General features: G+C 38.2%; 1 protein-coding gene and 1 pseudogene across 2 annotated transcripts in view; one reads left to right on the top strand and one right to left on the bottom strand.

Moving 5' to 3' along the window:
* The window catches only part of PYGO2 (pygopus family PHD finger 2), a 28912-nt gene extending 19625 nt beyond the window's left edge, over nucleotides 1-9287 (top strand). The window contains 2 exon segments of the mRNA XM_082378317.1: nucleotides 1-79; nucleotides 82-9287. Of these exon segments, the coding sequence (XP_082234443.1) occupies nucleotides 1-79; nucleotides 82-1040 (1038 nt within the window). The 3' untranslated portion in view covers nucleotides 1041-9287.
* Nucleotides 1-20662, bottom strand: part of LOC309622467 (acyl-protein thioesterase 1 pseudogene) — a 711313-nt pseudogene that overhangs the window by 665298 nt on the left and 25353 nt on the right. The gene's annotated exons all lie outside the window — the stretch shown is intronic.

Genomic DNA, 20662 nt, shown 5'->3' with positions numbered 1-20662 from the left:
CGGTTTTCGCCACCCCTGACTCCCATGGTGGATCACATGGTTGCATCTGACCCTTTTGAGGATGACTTCGGAGCTCCTAAGGTGGGGGCACAGCCCCTCCATTCCTGGGCAGTCCTGTCCCCTTTGGGGGTTTCCGTGTACAGGGGGGCATGGCAGGCCAGGTACCCCCAGGCTGTGGCACTGGGGGTGGAGGAGGCCCCCAGCTTCTTCATCAACAGTGCCCCCTCCCTTTCCCTCCCAACCCCATGGGCCCTGCTTTCAACATGCCCCCCCCAGGCAACCCTCCCCCAGGCAACATGAACCTTCCCAGCCAACCCTTCAACCAGCCTCTGGGTCAAAACTTCAGCCCACCTGGTGGGCAGATGATGCCAGGCCCCGTGGGGGGATGTGGCCCCACAATCTCACCCACCATGGGACAGCCTCCCAGAGGGGAGCTGGGCCCCCCTTCTCTCCCCCAACGCTTTGCCCAGCCAGGGGCACCTTTTGGCCCTTCTCCTCTCCAGAGACCTGGTCAGGGGCTCCCCAGCTTGCCCCCCAACACAGGTCCCTTCCCTGGTCCGGACCCTGGCTTTCCTGGCCCTGGTGGTGAGGATGGGGGGAATCCCTTAAATGCACCTGCTCCCACTGCTTTTCCCCAGGAGCCCCATTCAGGCTCCCCAGCTGCTGCTGTTAATGGAAATCAGCCCAGTTTTCCCCCAAACAGCAGTGGGCGGGGTGGGGGCACCCCGGATGCCAATAGCCTGGCACCCCCTGGCAAGACAAGTGCGGGCTCAGGGCCCCAGCCTCCCCCAGGCCTGGTATATCCATGTGGTGCCTGTCGGAGTGAGGTGAACGACGACCAAGATGCCATTCTGTGTGAGGCTTCCTGCCAGAAGTGGTTCCACCGCGAGTGCACGGGCATGACTGAGAGCGCCTATGGGCTGCTGACCACTGAGACCTCTGCTGTCTGGGCCTGCGATCTCTGCCTCAAGACCAAGGAGATCCAGCCCGTCTACATCCGCGAGGGCATGGGGCAGCTGGTGGCTGCTAACGATGGGTGATGCTGGCGAGGTGCCCAGGAAGTGCCTACGTTCCTCCCTGCTCTTCCAGGGTGTTTTCCTGTCTGGCTCTCGGTCCTTGTTTCCACTGGCTTTCCATCCCCACGGGGCAGAAACACAATGGCTCCTGGGGGCAGAAAAGGAACTGAGACGGGCGGGCAGAAGAGCCTGGATTGCTCACTTTTCTGGAAACTTACATGCTGAGATCTACAGAGGTCCGGGAAACCAAAGCCCTGCCAAGCAGAGCCATTTTTGGTGGCTGTCTCTGGAGGCCTAGGGGTGTGGCTGCAAGAGAAAAGAGGCTGGAGGAAGATCTGAAGGGCAGGGGTGCCCCTCTACAGATGATGGATGCCCCCAACACCTGTGCCTAACACTCCTATCTAGCCCCCCAGCCCCAGCCTTAGTTTTTGGAGTCCAGTATTAAAGGTTTCTGGCCAGAGGAGTTGGGGGTCTCTTCCCATCTCTGCAGTAGCCCTTTCATGGGTGCTGGGAAACAGCTTTAGGGAATAAATGGAGATTTTCCCCTTTTCTTACCTTCCCCTTGCCTCCTCCAAGACCTACCCAACTCCTCCCCCCTCAGAGAACCAAATAGCTTGAAGAAGCAGGAGAGTGTGTGGCTATGGCCACGTGGCTTGGTGATTTGGGGCTTCAAGACAGTAGGTAAGAGATGCTGTCAGGACGTATCTCCCTCATACCAAAGTCACTGGTCCTTTCTCAGACTCTCTTGTGCTTTTTCCCTAATGACAATATTTTTGCTAAAAATTGGGATATGTGGTCTGACAGAGCAGAATATTTGATGTTTGGACTGTCCTGGAAGCCTGGACTCTGGCTGTACACGCCCCCCCCATCTGTTGCACATTAGTCGCAGCACTGGTCTTCAACTTTTGGCGCCCTTACTCCCCTGCTTCCCTGGCTTTATTGAAGGAAAGCTTGAAGAGGCACAGAGCCCTTATACCTCATTTTTTCTCCTGATGAAAGGATCCCTGTCTCAGCCTGTGGGTGGGGAGGCGGCAGGACCCTTATTGCCATGGTACTAAAATGCAATCCAGAGCCTGGATGTTTTTTGTTTCTCTCTTTCCCTGCTATTCTTTATATCTTCTCCGGCCTGGTGATCTAGCTGTTCTCATTCCTCTCAGCCAGGGTCCTGCACTGGGCTTTGTTTCTATTTTATTTTGTAAGCACTGCCTGCCAGAGATGGGCCAGCGGCCTGATCAGGAGCCCCTCACAGCTGCTGTCTCTTCCTTACAGCTCGTGCACACATTCCTCAGTGGGGTGGGGAAGGCAGCCTTGGGGTGTGGCCCTGAGAGGAGCTGGTGGTCTGCCCCCACTTCTCCTGGGACCCTAGCGTGTGAAGAAAAGACAAAGGTATACTGCAGAACTCTTTCGCCTGCCCAGGTGCAGCATGCAGCCTTTGAGGCTGTGAGAAAGAAGGGAGCGGCCTCTGGGCCTCTCTCCTCTAGTGTTCCCTGCCGTGGAACAGCAGAGATGGCAGCCCCCCCCCACCCCCGCACTGCTGAGCTTTGTGTTGTGTTTGTGGTTCTGTGTGCCCCTCTCTTATCTGTTGCTATTTCTGTGGTCTCCCCCATCTCTGCATTTGGTAAGATGGCTCTTGCAGGGGGGGCGTGTCTGCTCAGTCCCTCTCTCCCTCTCGCTCCACTGCTTTTTGGAAGGAAGTGGGGGTGGCAGAGATGTGGTGGGGAAAGTTTTGTATGGTTGGATTAATAAAATTACTTGGAAAATAAAAAAAAAAAAAAAAAACCATACATTTCTGCCTTTTAAGCCCAGTTTAAACTTGATGAAAGGCCTAGAACACAGACTATTCATTAAAAAAAAAAAAAGATGCTTTAACTGCAGTGCACATTCAGTAGATAAAATCCAAAGAAAGCAGTCCTGCCTGAAACATTTACAGATCAATTCATTATACTGATTTGGAATGAGATGTGCTGTAATTTAAAACATAGATTACCACAGGCCAAACTTGATAAAGTTCCATTTTTAAGGCACTTTCCCTTGGCTATGTACTTGACCGCAGATTTTACAAGAAACAACAATTTGCTTAACCTTAAAAAAAAGCCATTGCACTATTTACAACAGCCAGGACATGGAAGCAACCTAAGTGTCCATTGACAGATGAATGGATAAAGAAGATGTGGCACATATATACAATGGAATATTACGCAGCCATAAAAAGAAACGAAATTGAGTTATTTGTAGTGAGGTGGATGGACCTAGAGTCTGTCATACAGAGTGAAGTAAGTCAGAAAGAGAAAAACAAATACCGTATGCTAACACATATATATGGAATCTTAAAAAAAAAAAAAATGGTTCTGATGAACCTAGGGGCAAAACAGGAATAAAGACACACACATAGAGAATGGACTTGAGGACACAGGGAGGGGGAAGCGTAAGCTGGGACGAAGTGAGAGAGTGGCATGGACATATATACACTACCAAATGTAAAATAGATAGCTAGTGGGAAGCAGCCGCATAGCACAGGGAGATCAGCTCGGTGCTTTGTGACCACCTAGAGGGGTGGGATAGGGAGGGTGGGAGGGAGATGCAAGAGGGAGGGGATATGGGGATATATGTATACATATAGCTGATTCACTTTGTTATACAGCAGGAATTAACACAAGATTGTAAAGCAATTATACTCCAATAAAGATGTTAAAAAAAGAAAAGCTACTGTATGTAAATACTAGTTTTTAAAGGAGTAATGCTTAAGAATTTAATCATAACGAAATTTCAAAAGTACAAAAAATTATGTTTGAATTAACTAATAACTTCAATAAATCATTAATATTTTATTGAGAACAGGCAATGTGTTTCCATTTCAAAATGATTTATCCCACATATAATGTCTTGAATGTTTCCATCTCATCTCCTAGTTCTAATGTAATGCTGGAAGAAAAATTTTAAGTTTGGCTCTTTTTTTTTTTTCATAGAAAAAGCTGCTCCTTGGGAAACCAGTGATTATGCTTAAGAGTCTTTTTGTCCTACTCAAATCTCCTGAAGACTTACTCTTTATCTTAATGCAACTTAAATATTTTGGGTTTTTTTTCTCCTTACCTGTCTTAAAATGCAGTGATAATAACAGTTGTCACTATACAGCGTGTAACTCAAAAAGCACTGAAACTAAGTTTCAGAAAGACTCATCTAATTACACTCGTCTAATTATACATTACACTCATCTAATTACACATCAAGCAAATGGGGGCATGAAGTCGACTATTCAGTTAATTAAGTGGCTAAAATAAGTGCTTCTTGGAGGGAATAGAATATTTGTTAAAATCATTTTCTTCACAATAAAATATAGGACCTAGTGAATCTCTCTCTCTCATACACACACACACACACACACACACACACACACACACACACACACATGCCCCTGCAAAAAAAAAAAAACTACAGGAATCTGGAGGACATATTCCGGAGTCTGCCTAAGAAGCAAAAACCAATGTAACAAAGTCTTTGCATACCCTTAAGTCTCCTTCAGTGAATCTCTCTTGGGCCTCAGTTTCTTCATCTGAGCAATGATTCCATTCAACCACATGATTTCTCAATTCTATTCTAATTTTAAGTGTTCTAAGTTCTTACTAAGTTAAATTAGGTTAACAGAAATCAACGAAATTGCTGTTAGCTAATGTCTAGATGACACACGTACATATAAAGACATGAACGTTTAAGTAAGCAACATGTAAGTTATTCAAACACATGTTACAGATCTTTTAAAATCCAAGAAACAGTAAACAGTTTTTGATATATCATCCTCAAAAGTCTTCTTTGTTTCTAGTATTATAACACAAAAACTGTGAAAAACCAAACAGGATACTTCAGTGAAAACAAATTATTTTCTTTTCCAGGTTCCTTTTCTTTAAAATGAAAGAAGAGAAATGAAACAAAATTATGGTCTATGAAAAAAACCACAACTTAAGAGGATATTTTAAATTATTTCCACAGGACTTCCCTGGTGGCGCAGTGGTTAAGAATCCGCCTGCCAAAGCAGGGGACACGGGTTCCAGCTCTGGTCCAGGAAGATCCCACATTCTGCGGAGCAACTAAGCCCATGCGCCACAACTACTGAGCCTGCGCTCTAGAACCAACAAGCCACAACTACTGAGCCCACATGCCTCAAATACTGAAGCCCGGGCGCCTAGAGCCCGCGCTCTGCACCAAGAGAAGCCACTGCAATGAGAAGACTGCACACCACAATGAAGAGTAGCCCACACTCGCCGCAACTAGAGAAAGCCTGAGCGCAGCAATGAAGACCCAATGCAGCCAAAAATTAATTAATTAAATAATTAAAAAATAAATAAATAATTTCCACAAATGCCCAAAGCAATTTGGGCCTTCTAAAATTTGTTACCCTGTTGAACCAGAGTACTTTAGCTTTATAAAAAGCTTTCTTGAAGTTTGCCACAAAATTTCAAAATAACTACCTTTTCTTCAACAGAAATAAGTGATGTTGCTGTGACATTTTTCCTGAAAACTTTAACAGGATTCAGACTACCTAATCTTTCTATTGTAAGTATTTTGTTTTGTTTTTTTTTTCTTGTTTCTATAAGCAAAAAATTAAGGAAAAAATAAGCTAGATTTTCTGACTTATTTGGTCCCACGATTAAAACAAGATGTAGTTTCTAAACCATTCTTTTTAAACATATTCATCTTACAATTTTTAACTGATGCCTAAAATAATTCTTGAAATAAAATTAATTGGCAATAAATTTAAGTCTCTATTTAAAGTTTCCTTACTAACTGTATTACTCATGTAGATTTGAAAGATACATTCCTTTCCAAGCTGATCATATACCAAAAAGTCACAACCTTTGCTAGTACTGCCACCTGCTGTTGACTCTAAATCATTTTCCAACATATATAAATTGAAATAAAAATAAATGGAATAGCATGGACAAATTGGTCTGGAAAACAAGCATCAAAACAGATTTTAAGGACAATTTGTGTGCAATCCACCGATAAAGTTTTTTCTGACAATAAAGTTATATCTACACTGTAATAAGCCTCTTACTATGAAAGAGGAACATAGTATATGACTGAAAAGACCCTTGAGCCTTTTTAGTCACATTTGATTGAGGTATATTTTTAAATCTTTTTATTGAAGTATACTTGTCATACAATATAATGTTAGTTTCAGGTGTACAACATAGTGATTCGACATTTATATACACTACAAACTGATCACCATGGTAAGTCTAGTAATCATCTGTCAGACAGAAGTATATTTTTTACAAGAGCATTAATTATGTAACAAAAAAGAGGGGATGCAGTACCAAAAAATGTGAAAGTATTAAAGTTTTTCCAGGAAGAATTAAGTGATTTAATTGAGTAGATATGTCTAATAAATGAAGAAATAAGCATACATGTACAAAGATATAAGCAAAAATTGGTGAATCCAGTTGAAGGATATACAGGATATCATTTTTCTATCCTTTCTACCTTTCTTAGGTTTACAAACTTCCTAAATAAAAAGTTGGAGAAAAAAATATAATGCGTTGATATTCTTAATCTGCCTTACCAGTGCAGCTAAATTTCATGGAATTTAAGAGAACACTGAACTTATATTAGACAAATTTAATACATATTTTAAAGTCTGAGAAAGGCGGAGACTTTTTTTTAAAGAATATTGAGGCTTTCTCTTTTTTTCCTCATTCTAGAGAAACATGATTTAGAGCAACCTTGGTCTTGTGGGAGATGGCTAGTCATACAGCTGGAGCAGTGACCTAACACAGCCTCTTGGGTAAAACAGGAACAAAGTGTGTAAAACATAAGTATACCCAATACTTTTTTCTTTCACAATTTAACAGCTTCAAAACTGTTACTTTAAAGCTTTATCAGTGTGCTTCCATTTTGCCTGTCTATTAAACATTAAAAAAACCAAAACTGAGAACTTCTTTAAAACATATGCATGAGGATTTTATTATTAAAACTAAAGAAAATTCATTTAAAGCTGCTTATTTTTTACCAAGAAATCTAACATTTGCATAATAGACAGCTTTTGGGTTGTCTGTTGAACTCTCTTTCTCTGAATTTCCCCACTCAATTCCCTCATCCATAGAATTTTTAAATCCATGATCCTAGATGGTCATAGCCTATAGGAGAGTGCTTTTCTCTTCTTGAAGTTCAGAAGTGGGATTCAGAAAGGATAGTTCAGTCTCTGATGTTTTGTAACGTGGCAACATGTAAATTTAACAGCTATGGGGCTGCCATTGAGTACAAAATGCATGGAAAAGCAGAGAGAAATGCCCATGTGCAAAGAGAAAATAAGAAAAGGCAAGTACAGATTTTAAAAAGGGTGGGGGGGAGAAGAAAACACAGAAAGAGAGAAAGGGAGTAATGCCTGACAGCTTTCTAGTCCCACATGCGCCCAGCAGTGCTTCCTGCCTATAGGTTCCGTGACCTCTCCTGTACCCGTATAACCCCCTTCCCCCACTGAACTCACACTAGTTTGCTATGGGATTCTGTTTCTTGAAGCCAAAAGCCTTGACTCCAACAAGTCGTTAATACAGAAGATTCTTGGATATTTTTGATACAACAACAACAAAAATTAGAACCCAGCCAAAAATTTAAAAAACTGAAAGACATAGATGCTGCCCATGAAATACAATTTTAGAGGTAAGCACTCTCTAGAGCAAACTGTAATATTGATATTTACCTTGAGCAGAGTCCACACATAGGAATTACAATGGTTCCTGTGGTCGATTGTATTATTTATTCAAAATATTCACTCCTCCTTATAAGTTCCCTCTCTTATGACTCTACTTAGGTAAGAAATATAATTCCTGCCACCACAATCTCAGGCTTGGCCATGGAACTTGCTTTGGCCAATCCAAAGTAAGCCCAAGGAACTTATGCCATTGCCAAGCAGAAATTTGAATGCCATCTTGCAGTTTCAAGCTTTCCTTTCTCTCTGACCAAACAGGAAAAAACAACAATGTGAGGCTGTATTACAATAATGTGAGGATGTGCTACATGTCAACCTGCAATAGACATGTAACACAAACAAGAAATAAACCTATACTGTTGCTAGTCACTGAAATTTAGGAGTTGATTGGTACCACAATATAACCTGGCAAAAGCTGCTGGTGCACGTCTCAAACAGATTCTCATTATAAATAAAGCCAATGGGTAAGAAGGTAAATATTTAATTCTGAAGTTCATTTAAATATTGCTAAAAGCTCGTATTTAAAATAAGTCCTTTTAGTTTTCAAGTTATCAAAGTGTTGATGATTTTAAGGCTCTTTATACATAATACTTACCAAAGAATAGATTTATTACTTTATCCATGTTTCTAAGAATTGCCAACAGATTTATCAAAAAGATATATTTCTTCTTAAAATATATTTCAGAGATATTCTAATTTTAGCATATATACTTTACTAAAAACTGTGAATATCCTAAGACTTTTCAAAACAATGTATCATTTGAGAAAAAGTTTTAACAAAATTTTATATTCTCCTTCTATAATTATGAAACCCTGATTCCAAGGATTCTGATTCTTCCAAAGAGTACAAACCAAAAGCATTGTTAACACCACTCTTATTTTATTGGTCATTTTATAATACCTTAAGTCTTATATGATCCAGGTATTAATTCTGCTTTAAGTATCTTTTTCTGAAAAAAAGTATACCTTGGGCTTCCCTGGTGGCGCAGTGGTTGAGAATCTGCCTGCCGATGCAGGGAACACGGGTTCGAGCCCTGGTCTGGGAAGATTCCACATGCCACGGAGCAACTGGGCCCGTGAGCCACAAATACTGAGCCTGCGCGTCTGGAGCCTGTGCTCTGCAACAGGAGAGGCCGCGATAGTGAGAGGCCTGCGCACCGCGATGAAGAGTGGCCCCCGCTTGCCACAGCTAGAGAAAGCCCTCGCACAGAAAAAAAAAAAAACACCCAACACAGCCAAAAATAAATATAAAAATAAATTTTAAAAAAAAAGTAGGGGCTTCCCTGGTGGCGCAGTGGTTGAGAATCTGCCTGCCAATGCAGGGGACACGGGTTCGAGCCCTGGTCTGGGAAGATCCCACATGCCGCGGAGTGGCTGGGCCAGTGAGCCACAATTACTGAGCCTGCGCGTCTGGAGCCTGTGCTCCGCAACAAGAGAGGCCGCGATAGTGAGAGGCCCGCGCACCGCGATGAAGAGCGGCCCCCACTTGCCGCAGCTAGAGAGAGCCCTCGCACAGAAACGAAGACCCAACACAGCCATAAATAAATAAATAAATAAAATTTTTTAAAAAAGTATACCTTATTCAATATAGTTTTGATAACTGGAAATAGTTATCAAATAAATATAAAATTAAATATGAAGCTAATTCTATACATTCTGCCACTAAGATTAGCTGCGTGACCTTAGGGAAGTCATTCAACCCCTCTAAGCCAGTAGAAAGGCTTAGAAAAACAAGCAGAATAATCTATGCGAACTGCATAGAGTAGGAACCAAATGATGCTGTAACTCTTTGCTTAAACTAAAAGAAAGGCCACATGGTCACAGTAAAAGAATCAGAATAGTTATATGTAGTTTCCATAAACCTTAGTATGAAGATTAAATTGTTGAAGAATCAAGTAGTGTTGCAGACTCCTTCTACTTCTCCACTAACCCCACCATTTAACCACAATAAGCTGTATTAATGAGAGAGCTTTCTCATACAATTCACTTTTTTATTCTAGGTGATCATTTGATAAACACTCTCCATTTCAAGTACAAAAATACTGTAATGTCTTAACAAAAAAGAGATTAAGGAACAACCCCAATGTATTTTAAGTTACATATGCCAATATTTCTTAAGCTTTTTCACATTTACTCATTTAATCCTTATAACAATTTTATGAGGAAGTTACTATTAATCAATCCATTATTCAGATCAGGTAACTGAGGCACAGATTAAGCAACTGGCCCAAAGTCACAGCTCAAAGTAAAAGAGTCAGGTTTTGAACCTAGGCAGGTAGTATTAAATTAACCTCCACTTCAACCAAGTACTATCATACTTTTACAAGTGAAGTAAAAAGAATTTGGGAAAGAAATGAACTGTAGTAGTGCAAAGAAAATAATAAACTATTATTTCATTAGTATACTCTAGGAATGTCTTTTAAATAATCCCATTCACTTGAATTATTGAAGCTTCGTATTGGCAGAAATCATGTGATTCATCAACTAATATAAATGTGTTCATCTAAATCCATTACTTCCATTGCTACAATTTATTTCTTCCATCGTTACTGATGAATCAACTTGGAAAAATCCACTTTTGTTTCATTAATGGGGCTGAGAAATTTTAACCTGTGAACTAGATTGTGTCCTTGGTAATGGAAAGGTAAACTGGAAAAGTTAAGATCAAGAACAAATAAATGTATAGTAACTGTAACACTAAAAATAATAGCTATTGCATCTAGAACAGATCTTTGATACAGCACAGTAGTCCACAAGAATACACCCCAAATTGTATATATAGCATACACTTATTGTATCTTTTTGAGAATGAATCTGTAAAGATGACAATGTAAAAGAAAGAGTCCCATGGAATGACCTGTGTAAATGTATAACAACTCTGCAAATACCAGTGAAAGAAACACACCTTAGATTGAGATTCGAATGCTAATGACAATTTCTTGCAAGCTATTACTTGTATAAAGGAGATATGCCATTTAAACAGAGAAATTTGAACTCGTGATTTGAGAAATCATTCACTAGCTGCAAGAAACTGTTTTTCCAAATTTTAAATTATATTCGAAACCTTCAAGTAAGAATCATAAGATTCAGTTTAATTTAAATAACTCAGATTTGACATATTCAAATAACTCAGAGCCTTTAAATTTAAAGAATTTAAAAACATAACCCTGTCCCCAATATCAGAGAAAGGTGACAAAAATCCATTACTTTCAGGAGAAAAGAGTCAACCATTTCCAAGGAGACTATTTGACTCTTTAGAAGAACTAATTTGCCTAAAATGAGACAGAATTTTTATGATTGGTCCATTATGAAAAAGATCTTATGCATTTTATTCCAATTTTTCAAATGAGAAAATTCAGACAGATTAAATATAAAAGAAGAACCCCTATATTTTTACATCTAAATTTGCTCAAAGACAAGTTATCAACAGAATAGAAATTTGGTTTTATCAATGTGTCACAGAAAAATGATTACTCAAAACAACTTTCCTTGGTACTGTAAACTTCATAAAACATACACCAACTGGGAAATTACTACATTTTAGCTTTCAAGAAGGCTGCTCAGGATCATATACCTTCTTTTTCCAGAATATATCTGTTGCTTTTCTAACAATATCAATAAGCTCAAGAGGGCATCTACACACATTTCCAAGTTTCAATAATAGTCAAAGTATTAAATAACTAATCCAGTATAACGCACTATCCCAAATAGTCTTTGGCCAATATACCTCTTCAAAGAGATACTGTAATTGCTTCACTCTGCTTTCAATAAACGATCTATAATGAAAGTTGCTTTTTAGGCTTAACCTAGAGCTGTGCCCTGTAGGAAATGATGGGTCTTTGTAAAATGTGTTACAGTTTACTAATAAGGATGCTGAAGAAGCACAACTGATGAACCAGCAAATCTGCTCTGACTTATTTGGTCTTTGCTGAATGAATTTGAATATCATCAAAATACATTATCCTTATCCATAACCTGTTTCCTATGATCCGCTCTATCCCCACACTCATTTCAAAAGGAGCTTTAAGCACTTCAATATTTTACATACCTGTGCTAGTCCTATGGCATTATATAAAACAGGACATTTTTTTTAAAGGATAAAAACTAAGCTTTCAGTAGAAAAAAGTTACTAGGTGACTATTTCGGACCTAGAGAAAAGCGAGAGCATTTACATGGCAATATTTAAATATAATAAACAGAATTTCTCACCTTAAGTAATGCAAAATTACCTTCCCTAAATATTTACCAATGACCATCAGGAAACAATGAAGAAATCGGTTAAAATTCTCCTTTTACCAGTAACAGATTGCTTTATCTCGAACACACCTGTTAATTCTTCCCTCCCTCCCTCCTGCCCTCTCTCTCTGTCTCTTCGTTCCTTTCTTCTTTCCTTCCTTCCTGGTTCATCCATGAATTCATTTAACTTCGTGCCAGGCATTATGGGTATAACACGTGCCAGGCATTACGGTTGCCTCTAAGGATGAAAAGATGGACAAGACAGTTGTTCCCCAAAGGAGCCCCTAATCTTTTGAATGTTAGAAAAAAAGAAATACCTATACTATAAAATATTATGAAAAAGGTTTATTCAGAGTGCTCTGGAACCAGACAAGGGGATATAATTTGGTTGCCATGAGATAGTGACACATGAACTTAGTTCTGAAAATCAAGTAGTAACTGCTCAAGAACAGGCTGTATGAGTGAGGAGGTAGAGTGAGGCAGGTGTTTCTAACAGAAGAAATAGAAGGAGGTGACATGCCACAGCTCCTGTAATTATTTACTTATGGATCTAGGGTAGGTAGAAAGTAAGGGAGTAGTGGAGTTCTCCAAAGTTGGGTACACAAGACAAATACAAGAGTACAAGAAGAAAAATGAGAACTTCTTTTACAATTATTCTTATCACCTCCTTTTCCCAAAATTCTGTTTTTGTACATACTATATACTGTATACAATATTTTAGAATGTTAAACCTTGTACATGCGTATAATTTATAAACATATTCTAGATATATGTCCTCCAAAAAATGTAATTGATGGTATTGCAATTAAATAAAAAGAAAGAACCTCATAATCTATATTGTCCTGAAGGTGATGCTTAGTAATAAAGTACTTTAAGCAAATGAACAACTGCATTTAAAAGATCACTCTTTTCGCTGTATTCTAGGAGATAAATTAGAAGAAGAGATATGAGACAAGAAAAGCAGTTGTGAAGCCTCTGTAGTAATCCCAGTGAGAAGATCTTAAACAATGATGGTGGCACAGTGGGAATGCCAAGGAGGAGGCAGAGGCTGCTTACAAGAAAAAAGATTGTAAAGTATAAATCAGATTGACTTACATCATTCATTACATTTTGGTGCTACACAATTCCATAAAGACAATTTATACATTCTTCTAAAAGTAGGCTTACAAATCAAGGTATAATGTACTATTATCCTATTTGAGGTCATTAAAACTCAGATGAAATTATATTCTGATCTCAGGACTAGGACCAATATTTGAAAAGCAATATAATCACTGTCCTAGTTATTTCACTACAGTTTTTTCTCATGTATGCTAAATTAAAATCTTGATCACAGAAGATGGGAGAGAGGGGAGGAAGGAGGGGATGGCAAAGGTGAGGGTGAAAGATACTGCCCTATATTAAAGTAAGATGTTAAGATCAGTATCTGATTATCCCATGCCATCCCATAGTGATGGAACAAAGATAGTATTGTGTTTCTGTTTTCCCTTTCAGCTTTACCAGATTCCATAGGCCAGGGACTTTTAAATAAATCTGCATCCAAATATATCACAGATTTCGTTTGCTAAGAAAACCAGAAACCATGCAAAAGAGAATGAATGATGAGATATAACTTAAATAAGTTAAGCTTTATCCATTGGGGGTTTAAAGTTGGATTTAACAAAATTAGCTACATTTTGCATAATTGATCTTCATTAAGTACTATTCTCCATCAACATTTTAAGAACTCCTTATTTTTGAACGAATGAATTAATGTTCAAATTTTATTTCAGATCAAAGTGCCTGGTCTTACCTAAGATGTATCTCATTGATGGTCCTGTCACCAGTAAAGTTCCCTGTGATTTAAACTGGAGATATTTTCACCCATAGCAGATAACTTTTTAACTAGGACAAAAATGGGATATTATAAGAGCTATCCCTAGTGGCATTTTGTAATAGTTTCTTATCCTGCTTTCTAAGTATTTCACATGGCCTTCAGTGGCATAGCTTCTCTCTTAAATTACTGTAGCTTTCCCACAATTCTGTTGGTCATATTTATATTGGAACTGGCTAGACTGTATACTGGCAATAAGTGGATTCTCAAGGATTTTTCACAAGAACTTAAAATACAGAGTGTTTTTTTTTTTTAATAAATTTATTTATTTTTGGCTGTGTTGGGTCCTCGCCTCTGTGCGAAGGCTTCCTCCAGCTGCAGCAAGTGGGGGCCACTCTTCATCGCGGTGCGCGGGCCTCTCACCGTCGCGGCATCTCTTGTTGCAGAGCACAGGCTCCAGACGCGCAGGCTCAGCAATTGTGGCTCACGGGCCTAGTTGCTCCGCGGCATGTGGGATCTTCCCAGATCAGGGATCGAACCCGCGTACCCTGCATTGGCAGGCAGACTCTCAACCACTGCGCCACCAGGGAAGCCCCAGAATGTATTTTTAACATTAATGTGTTTAGCATTAATGTTAAAATTACCAATACTGAAAATCAGTTTTCTATCCTAAAAATGTATAAACTCTGGAAATTTACTGGATTAAGGCTGACAGTTCAGTTCAGAGAATAAAAACAAAATGCCATCCCACAGATTCAAAAAGTATTTATTAATCATTTTAAATTTCATTCCTCTTTTTAACGTATTCTGAGAATATTGAAGCAATCAGCATTGTATTATTGTTGTAATGATAGCTTAGGAGGCAACAGAAATCCTCTTTGAGAGATTGAAATCATACACAGAGACAGCGGACAGAGCACTGCTGGGCACTTTGTTTAGCAATAACGGGATAGGTGCCCTCTAATCATAGTAAAATTATCCCAGTTTTTCATTCCAAAACTCCAGATTTACTTCAGAACTAACCCTATATGGGGCTCAAAAAAAAAAGAATATATTCACGTCCAGCAATAAATTAACTGACATGTGAGCACATAACATGTGGCTTTAAATATAGCACTAAATTACCCATCTTCCATAAAGATAGAATGGACTCTGATTCATAGAGCAGGTAACAAGCCTAAGGCTCTCAATCATGGCTGAAGGAATTTACGTGCACTGCAGGCAGACATTCACTCTCCATAGAAGGTCATCGTTTCACAGCCTGGGAAATAATCCCTGCCAGCCGATTTGCAAAGTGCCTGAGGCATCGCTCCTGAGAGGCATAACTCCTCTTCTTTCAAGGCTAGAGGTCAGAGCCATGATCACAACTCAGTCAAATTTAAAGGAAAAAGTATCTGGGGTCAAAAATATCCTAAGGAAAAATAGAAGACTAAAACGAAAAAAATATATTGTGTTCCTCTGGGCTTTAGTATGATGATGGAAAAAATCTGTTGCAGAATATTAAATTTAGATTTATTTTCATCTGACAGCTTCAAAATAGCTAAACTAAAACTGAATACAGAATCTGATGAATGTCATACTGCAATCAGTTTTGAGGACATTTTTAAATGCTACAAATCCATTTAAATCCTCATCAGCCTAGACATTCTAAAAAAATAAAATAAAATCAAGTGTAAGTAACTTAAACATGAAATGTGAGCAGTGGCTCAATGATTAAATTACTGTATCAATTAACTTGAGTACACAGAAAGAAGGCTGCTCTTTCAAGTAATGTTAATTCTGCCTCTGATCAGACAAGACTCTTTCTCACATAATGGTTGTTGCTTCATAAAACACAACTCATACAGCAAAAAGGGAGAGACCATTTGTAAATAAGAACAAACTGCTGTTTGAGAATTCTTTATAAAATACATAAACTAAATTGATGTTTGTGTAAAAAATAGTCATTTCCATATACTTCTAACAGTGAAAAACTCTGAAAATTGTTTTTGAAAATCGTAAGACAGATGAAATTACCATTAAACTCAACAAGAGTGACTTGGTACCCATAAAAATCATAAATGAGCACATTTAAAGATTAAAAGCATTTCTTTGCGATGTACACATTACAAAGAGTAAAGTGTTTTATTTTGGTCATCTCTGTCAACTGCTATTACATGCTGTCATTCTCAGTAAGAAGAAATGCATTTGCAAAAGCAGAGTGAACACAACAGGCCTTAAATCGGACAAGTTGGGGACTGCTGACAGGGCGCTGTCCACAATCTGCCTACCAAGGCCCTAGAATATCAGGATTTTATGGTGTGTTTTTCTGACATATCTGACACTTAGTGGACTCTAATACTTCCTTAAAATCTGGACTACTAACCTACTTTTATCTCTAAGTTTGCTCCTACTCTTTTAAGAGTTCAGGTTCTACCCAGGCAAGGAGGAAAGGAAGAATCCCTGACAAACAGATTCTGTTCTTTCATTTCCTGGCCCTTCAAAACTCAGTTCAGAGGTTACCTCCTCACTGTTTTCTGTATTACTCAGAATAGACTTGTTATGGCCAGGTAGCAACTTAACCCCGAAATTTCAGAGGCCCACACCACAAAAATTTATTTCTTACTTATGCAAAGTCCACTGCAAGTCTGGCAGCTCTCCAAAGTAGCTCCCTCCCTAGGGTAAATGCCAGTCCTATCTCCTTGTGACTTGGTCATCTTAACATGCCACACCCAGATTACCATAATAGGGTAAAAAAGATCTGGAGCACAATGTACCATTTCGTAACTACTTTGGCCCAGAAGAGCACCACTTCTATCCACAGTGCATCGGCTATAACTAATCACAAGGCCATGACTAGCTTTAAGGAACATGGGCCATGTCCTCTTCCCAGAAGATCTGGAAGAAGAGAAGAATAAGACATGGGTAAGAACTTTAGGTCTCCAGTGTACCTTTTCTAACCCTGCCATGTAAGTGTAGATTGGGTACCCATAATGTGCTCTCTACTTTGTCTTCACTCTATCATAGAATATATAATAGTTTATCATCTGTTTTACTTCATTAGGCAATGAGCTCCTTGAAAGGAACAACCAGATATTATTTTCCTGACTAAATTCCATAAACACACAAACATAACCACAGAAAGTCAGATGCATGCCATTTGAGAAGTTCTAATTTCCAAGGTATGGTAGCAACATCAAAAATACATTTGACTTAATAAGAGAGCAACCATTTACTTAACATCAACAAATATTAACTGAATGTTTCCTATATACCAATCAAAATTACAGGTCCTGGGAAAACAGAAGTAAATGAGATAAATGAGGACCTTCTCATGTAGTAGTTTACATTCTTAGAGGGACAAACAATAAATAAAGAACAGAAACAAGAAATATCAAAAACAAGAATACCAGAAACAAGAAAATATCAGTGGGAGAGCTACTGTAAACTAGGTCATCAGGGAAGCCCTCTACAAAGGTGACATTTGAACAACCCATGAATAGCAAAAAGGAGCCTACAATTAGAAAATCTAAGAGAGGAGTATTTTTAAAAGAGGGACCAGCTATCCCAAAGTCCAGAGCAAACTTGGTGTATTCAAGAATGTAGAATATGTGTATGATGTATGTAAATTAGATCCCTATCTGTAATTACATGTGACATTATTTTATATCAAGGACCTTATGTAGAGTTCAAGGTACCTTCACTTTTTTTGAATTCACCTCTAAATTGTGTAGAGTTAAAAGCACAGTTCCCAGCATATCTCATTATCAACCACCAACTTTTATTAAGTGGCCTTATACGTGAAAGAAAAGCAGCTATCACTGTAGAAAATATTTTAAAAATCAGACTCTTTTCACTTAAAAAATAAAATCTATTAGAGAAAAAGGCAAAAATATATGAAGTATTAATACAAAAATTTAAAAGCAATATGTGGCAAGAATGAGACATATCTCCAGGTAATATAAGATTAATCACCAAGTAAAATTACCTACATAAACATTTATTTATATGTTGTCCATAAAATAAAGTTTCTATCTAGTTGAAGGAAAATTGACTAGACAGATTTTCACTAAATTTGCAGGAAACAGCTGGCATATTTCTGTCTTAAGAAATAGTCTATGTATTACACACAACATTCACTAGCAGGGTACCAAAACTAAACTAAAAAGTTTAAGCAGCTAAAAGCAGCTAAAACTAAAAAGTGCAACAAAGGGTCCATGAGGTCTTAGAGGTCTGGTAATAGGGAGGGATAAACCATTTTGGAAATTGATGCAATGGATGAGCAGAGAGAAAACAGTGATTTCAAATTTGAACTCCAAACTATTTGACTCAAAGGCAATCAATCCAAATTCCATGCATTGATTTGCAATAACACTGACTCTAATATACAAAACAAAAAAGAATGTGTTCCAGGATGAGTGGTAATAGTGATTTGTTTATTTAATGATGGTCAATCATTCTCTCAAGTTATGCAGAGGAAGCTAACTACTATATAATAGAGGTTATGAATTCAAAGAAGGAAAAATCCTTGTCTTAGTTTAGTTTTGCCCAGAATCAAATCCTGAGACAAGGATTCACATGCAATTGGTTAACTAGGAGGAAACAATAGTAAGGGAGGAAGGAAGTGAGACAGGGAAGGGAAAGCGAGCAATAAAGGGTTTGTTATTAATCAAGTGTCCACTGTAGATAAAAAGAACCTAATCCCACTGGGGGAATCTGGTAGCCAGTCTAGAACCAATAAAGGGTTGGTTATTAATCAAGTGTCCACTGTAGATAAAAACAACCTAATCCCACTGGGGGAATCTGGTAGCCAGTCTAGAACAGCGCAGCCAGTGCAGTGAAAGAGTGAGAAAGGCTGAGGAATTTATATACTCACTCACGTCAGTCATCAGCTTAGGGCTGCTCCCAGGCAGTATTACTTATCTGGCATTGCTGATCCACTGAGCAGGAAGACAAAGTGGGCTTTGGTGACAAGAAAAGGCCCTCAGGCCAAAAAATAATAATAATACCGTTGCTGGCAGCTGGAAGAAAGGCTAGCATACACTGAAGTGGCAAGAGAAAGGGAATGCTGGTAGTAAACTGATAATCATATGGTCAGGAATGATCTAGAAGAACAAAGAGAAGAGGGACTTGAGATGGGCTTTGAGAAATGGGCTGGATTTAGTTAAGGGAAAACATTTAAGTTAGGAAAAGTGGCCTGAGCAAAAGTATTGAGGAAAGGAAGAATAAGACGTATCCTAGGTCAGTTATAAGCCAGTTTGGCAGGATCAGAGAGACAATTTATACAGAATATTCTTGGGAAAATATAGCTAAAAATATATACTGGGTCCATATTAAGGAAGGTACCTAGTGCTAAGCTAAAGAATTTCAACTTTTTATCCTAGGTACTGAGGAACCTTTAAGTTTCTAAATGGGAAAGTAATAAAATGAAAACATTATGGCATTAATATCTATGTTGGTAGCATTACTGCCCCTGGAATATAAACTCCTACTGGATAGGATCTGTATCTATTCAACTTCCCTAAAAGAGGATTACATGCAGAGAAGTATTTAGTACCCCATTAGCAATGAGCACCCCAAGTGCAAAGGCTGTGGTATCTAAATACCATTTCTTACTAAAAGGAACCAATGCTCCTTGGAGAAAGGGCTGAATCCAGGGATGTGCAGAATATTTACAAAATCAGTCTAAAACATTTTGTTATGCCAGAAAGGAAGTAAACTATCAAACACTACAGTGGCCTGGTCAAAAGAATTCAGGAGCCCACTTGAGGGAATTCCCACTGGCCAAAGAAGAAACAATTTGAGCATTAAAGTAATAAATATTATAGAAATATATTAAAATTTTTAACATCCATGAGTTCATAAATATACTTAAAAACCTGAAGATGACAAGGGAACTAACTCATGCTGAAAACTAGGAAATAAAGGAGAAAAATCACACATTTATCTTACTCTTCCTATAAAAACTGTACAAATACTTAAAAATGTAAAGTTCTTTATTATAAAAGAATTTCTGTTAGTAAAGGTAGAATTAATGCTCAAATAAGAATATTGCCATTTTGCACCTCCTAATGAAATCATGGACATAGCAATCATCAATGGCTGCTAAAACTATTAGCTAAAAAGGCGAAGGAGAATTTATGCTGTTTATCATAAAACTTTATCAGGTTGACAACATCTGAACCCAATAACCAACCATAACATGACAGAAAGATAACCAGATAGCATATGTCTCTTAAAGTAATGCAATAAGAAGTAAACAGTAACACCTATGCAGTCTTTTCAGGGGAAAAACAAAAAACCCTCAATCTGAATAATCCTGTAGATTTAACTACCAGTTTAAAAAAAGACAGGAAAAAGGACATCATAGGTATCCATACAATTTGCAAAATTCAGAATGGGCGAAATTCTACAGGATCATTATTTTTTAACAAATAGATTGCAATAAAAAAATTAAACGGGAACCTATAGATTGAAATACATCAAAAGTAATGTGGAGACTTTGTTAGGTCTTGATTTCAGTAAATCAATTGTAAAATATGGAATAAAATTTAAGACAATTAAATTTGACATTGAATGTCTCTTTTATGATATTACAGTACTGTTAAAATTTTAAGTGTACTAATCATATTGCAGTTATGTTCTTTTTAAAAGCCCTTTTATATTTTAGATATATATTCATAATCCAGAAAGCTTAATCTTATATACTTATCAATAAAATAATATGATGTCTGGAATTTACTTCAAAAGAATCCAAAGGACTGGGAAGAGGGCTATATATTAATCATTGTTTAGCTGATTTATATAGGTGCGTTCGTCAACCAACTTATTTAAGATATGTTTGAATACAGAGATTGGGTATTTCAAGTGAGTTAACTGAAAGTATTTCTGACCTCCTGCCTCATTACTGAAATC

The sequence above is a fragment of the Balaenoptera borealis genome, assembly GCF_965194805.1.
Source record: "Balaenoptera borealis genome assembly, chromosome: 2".
Taxonomy (NCBI): domain Eukaryota; kingdom Metazoa; phylum Chordata; class Mammalia; order Artiodactyla; family Balaenopteridae; genus Balaenoptera; species Balaenoptera borealis.
This window is presented reverse-complemented; position numbering and strand designations above follow the sequence as displayed.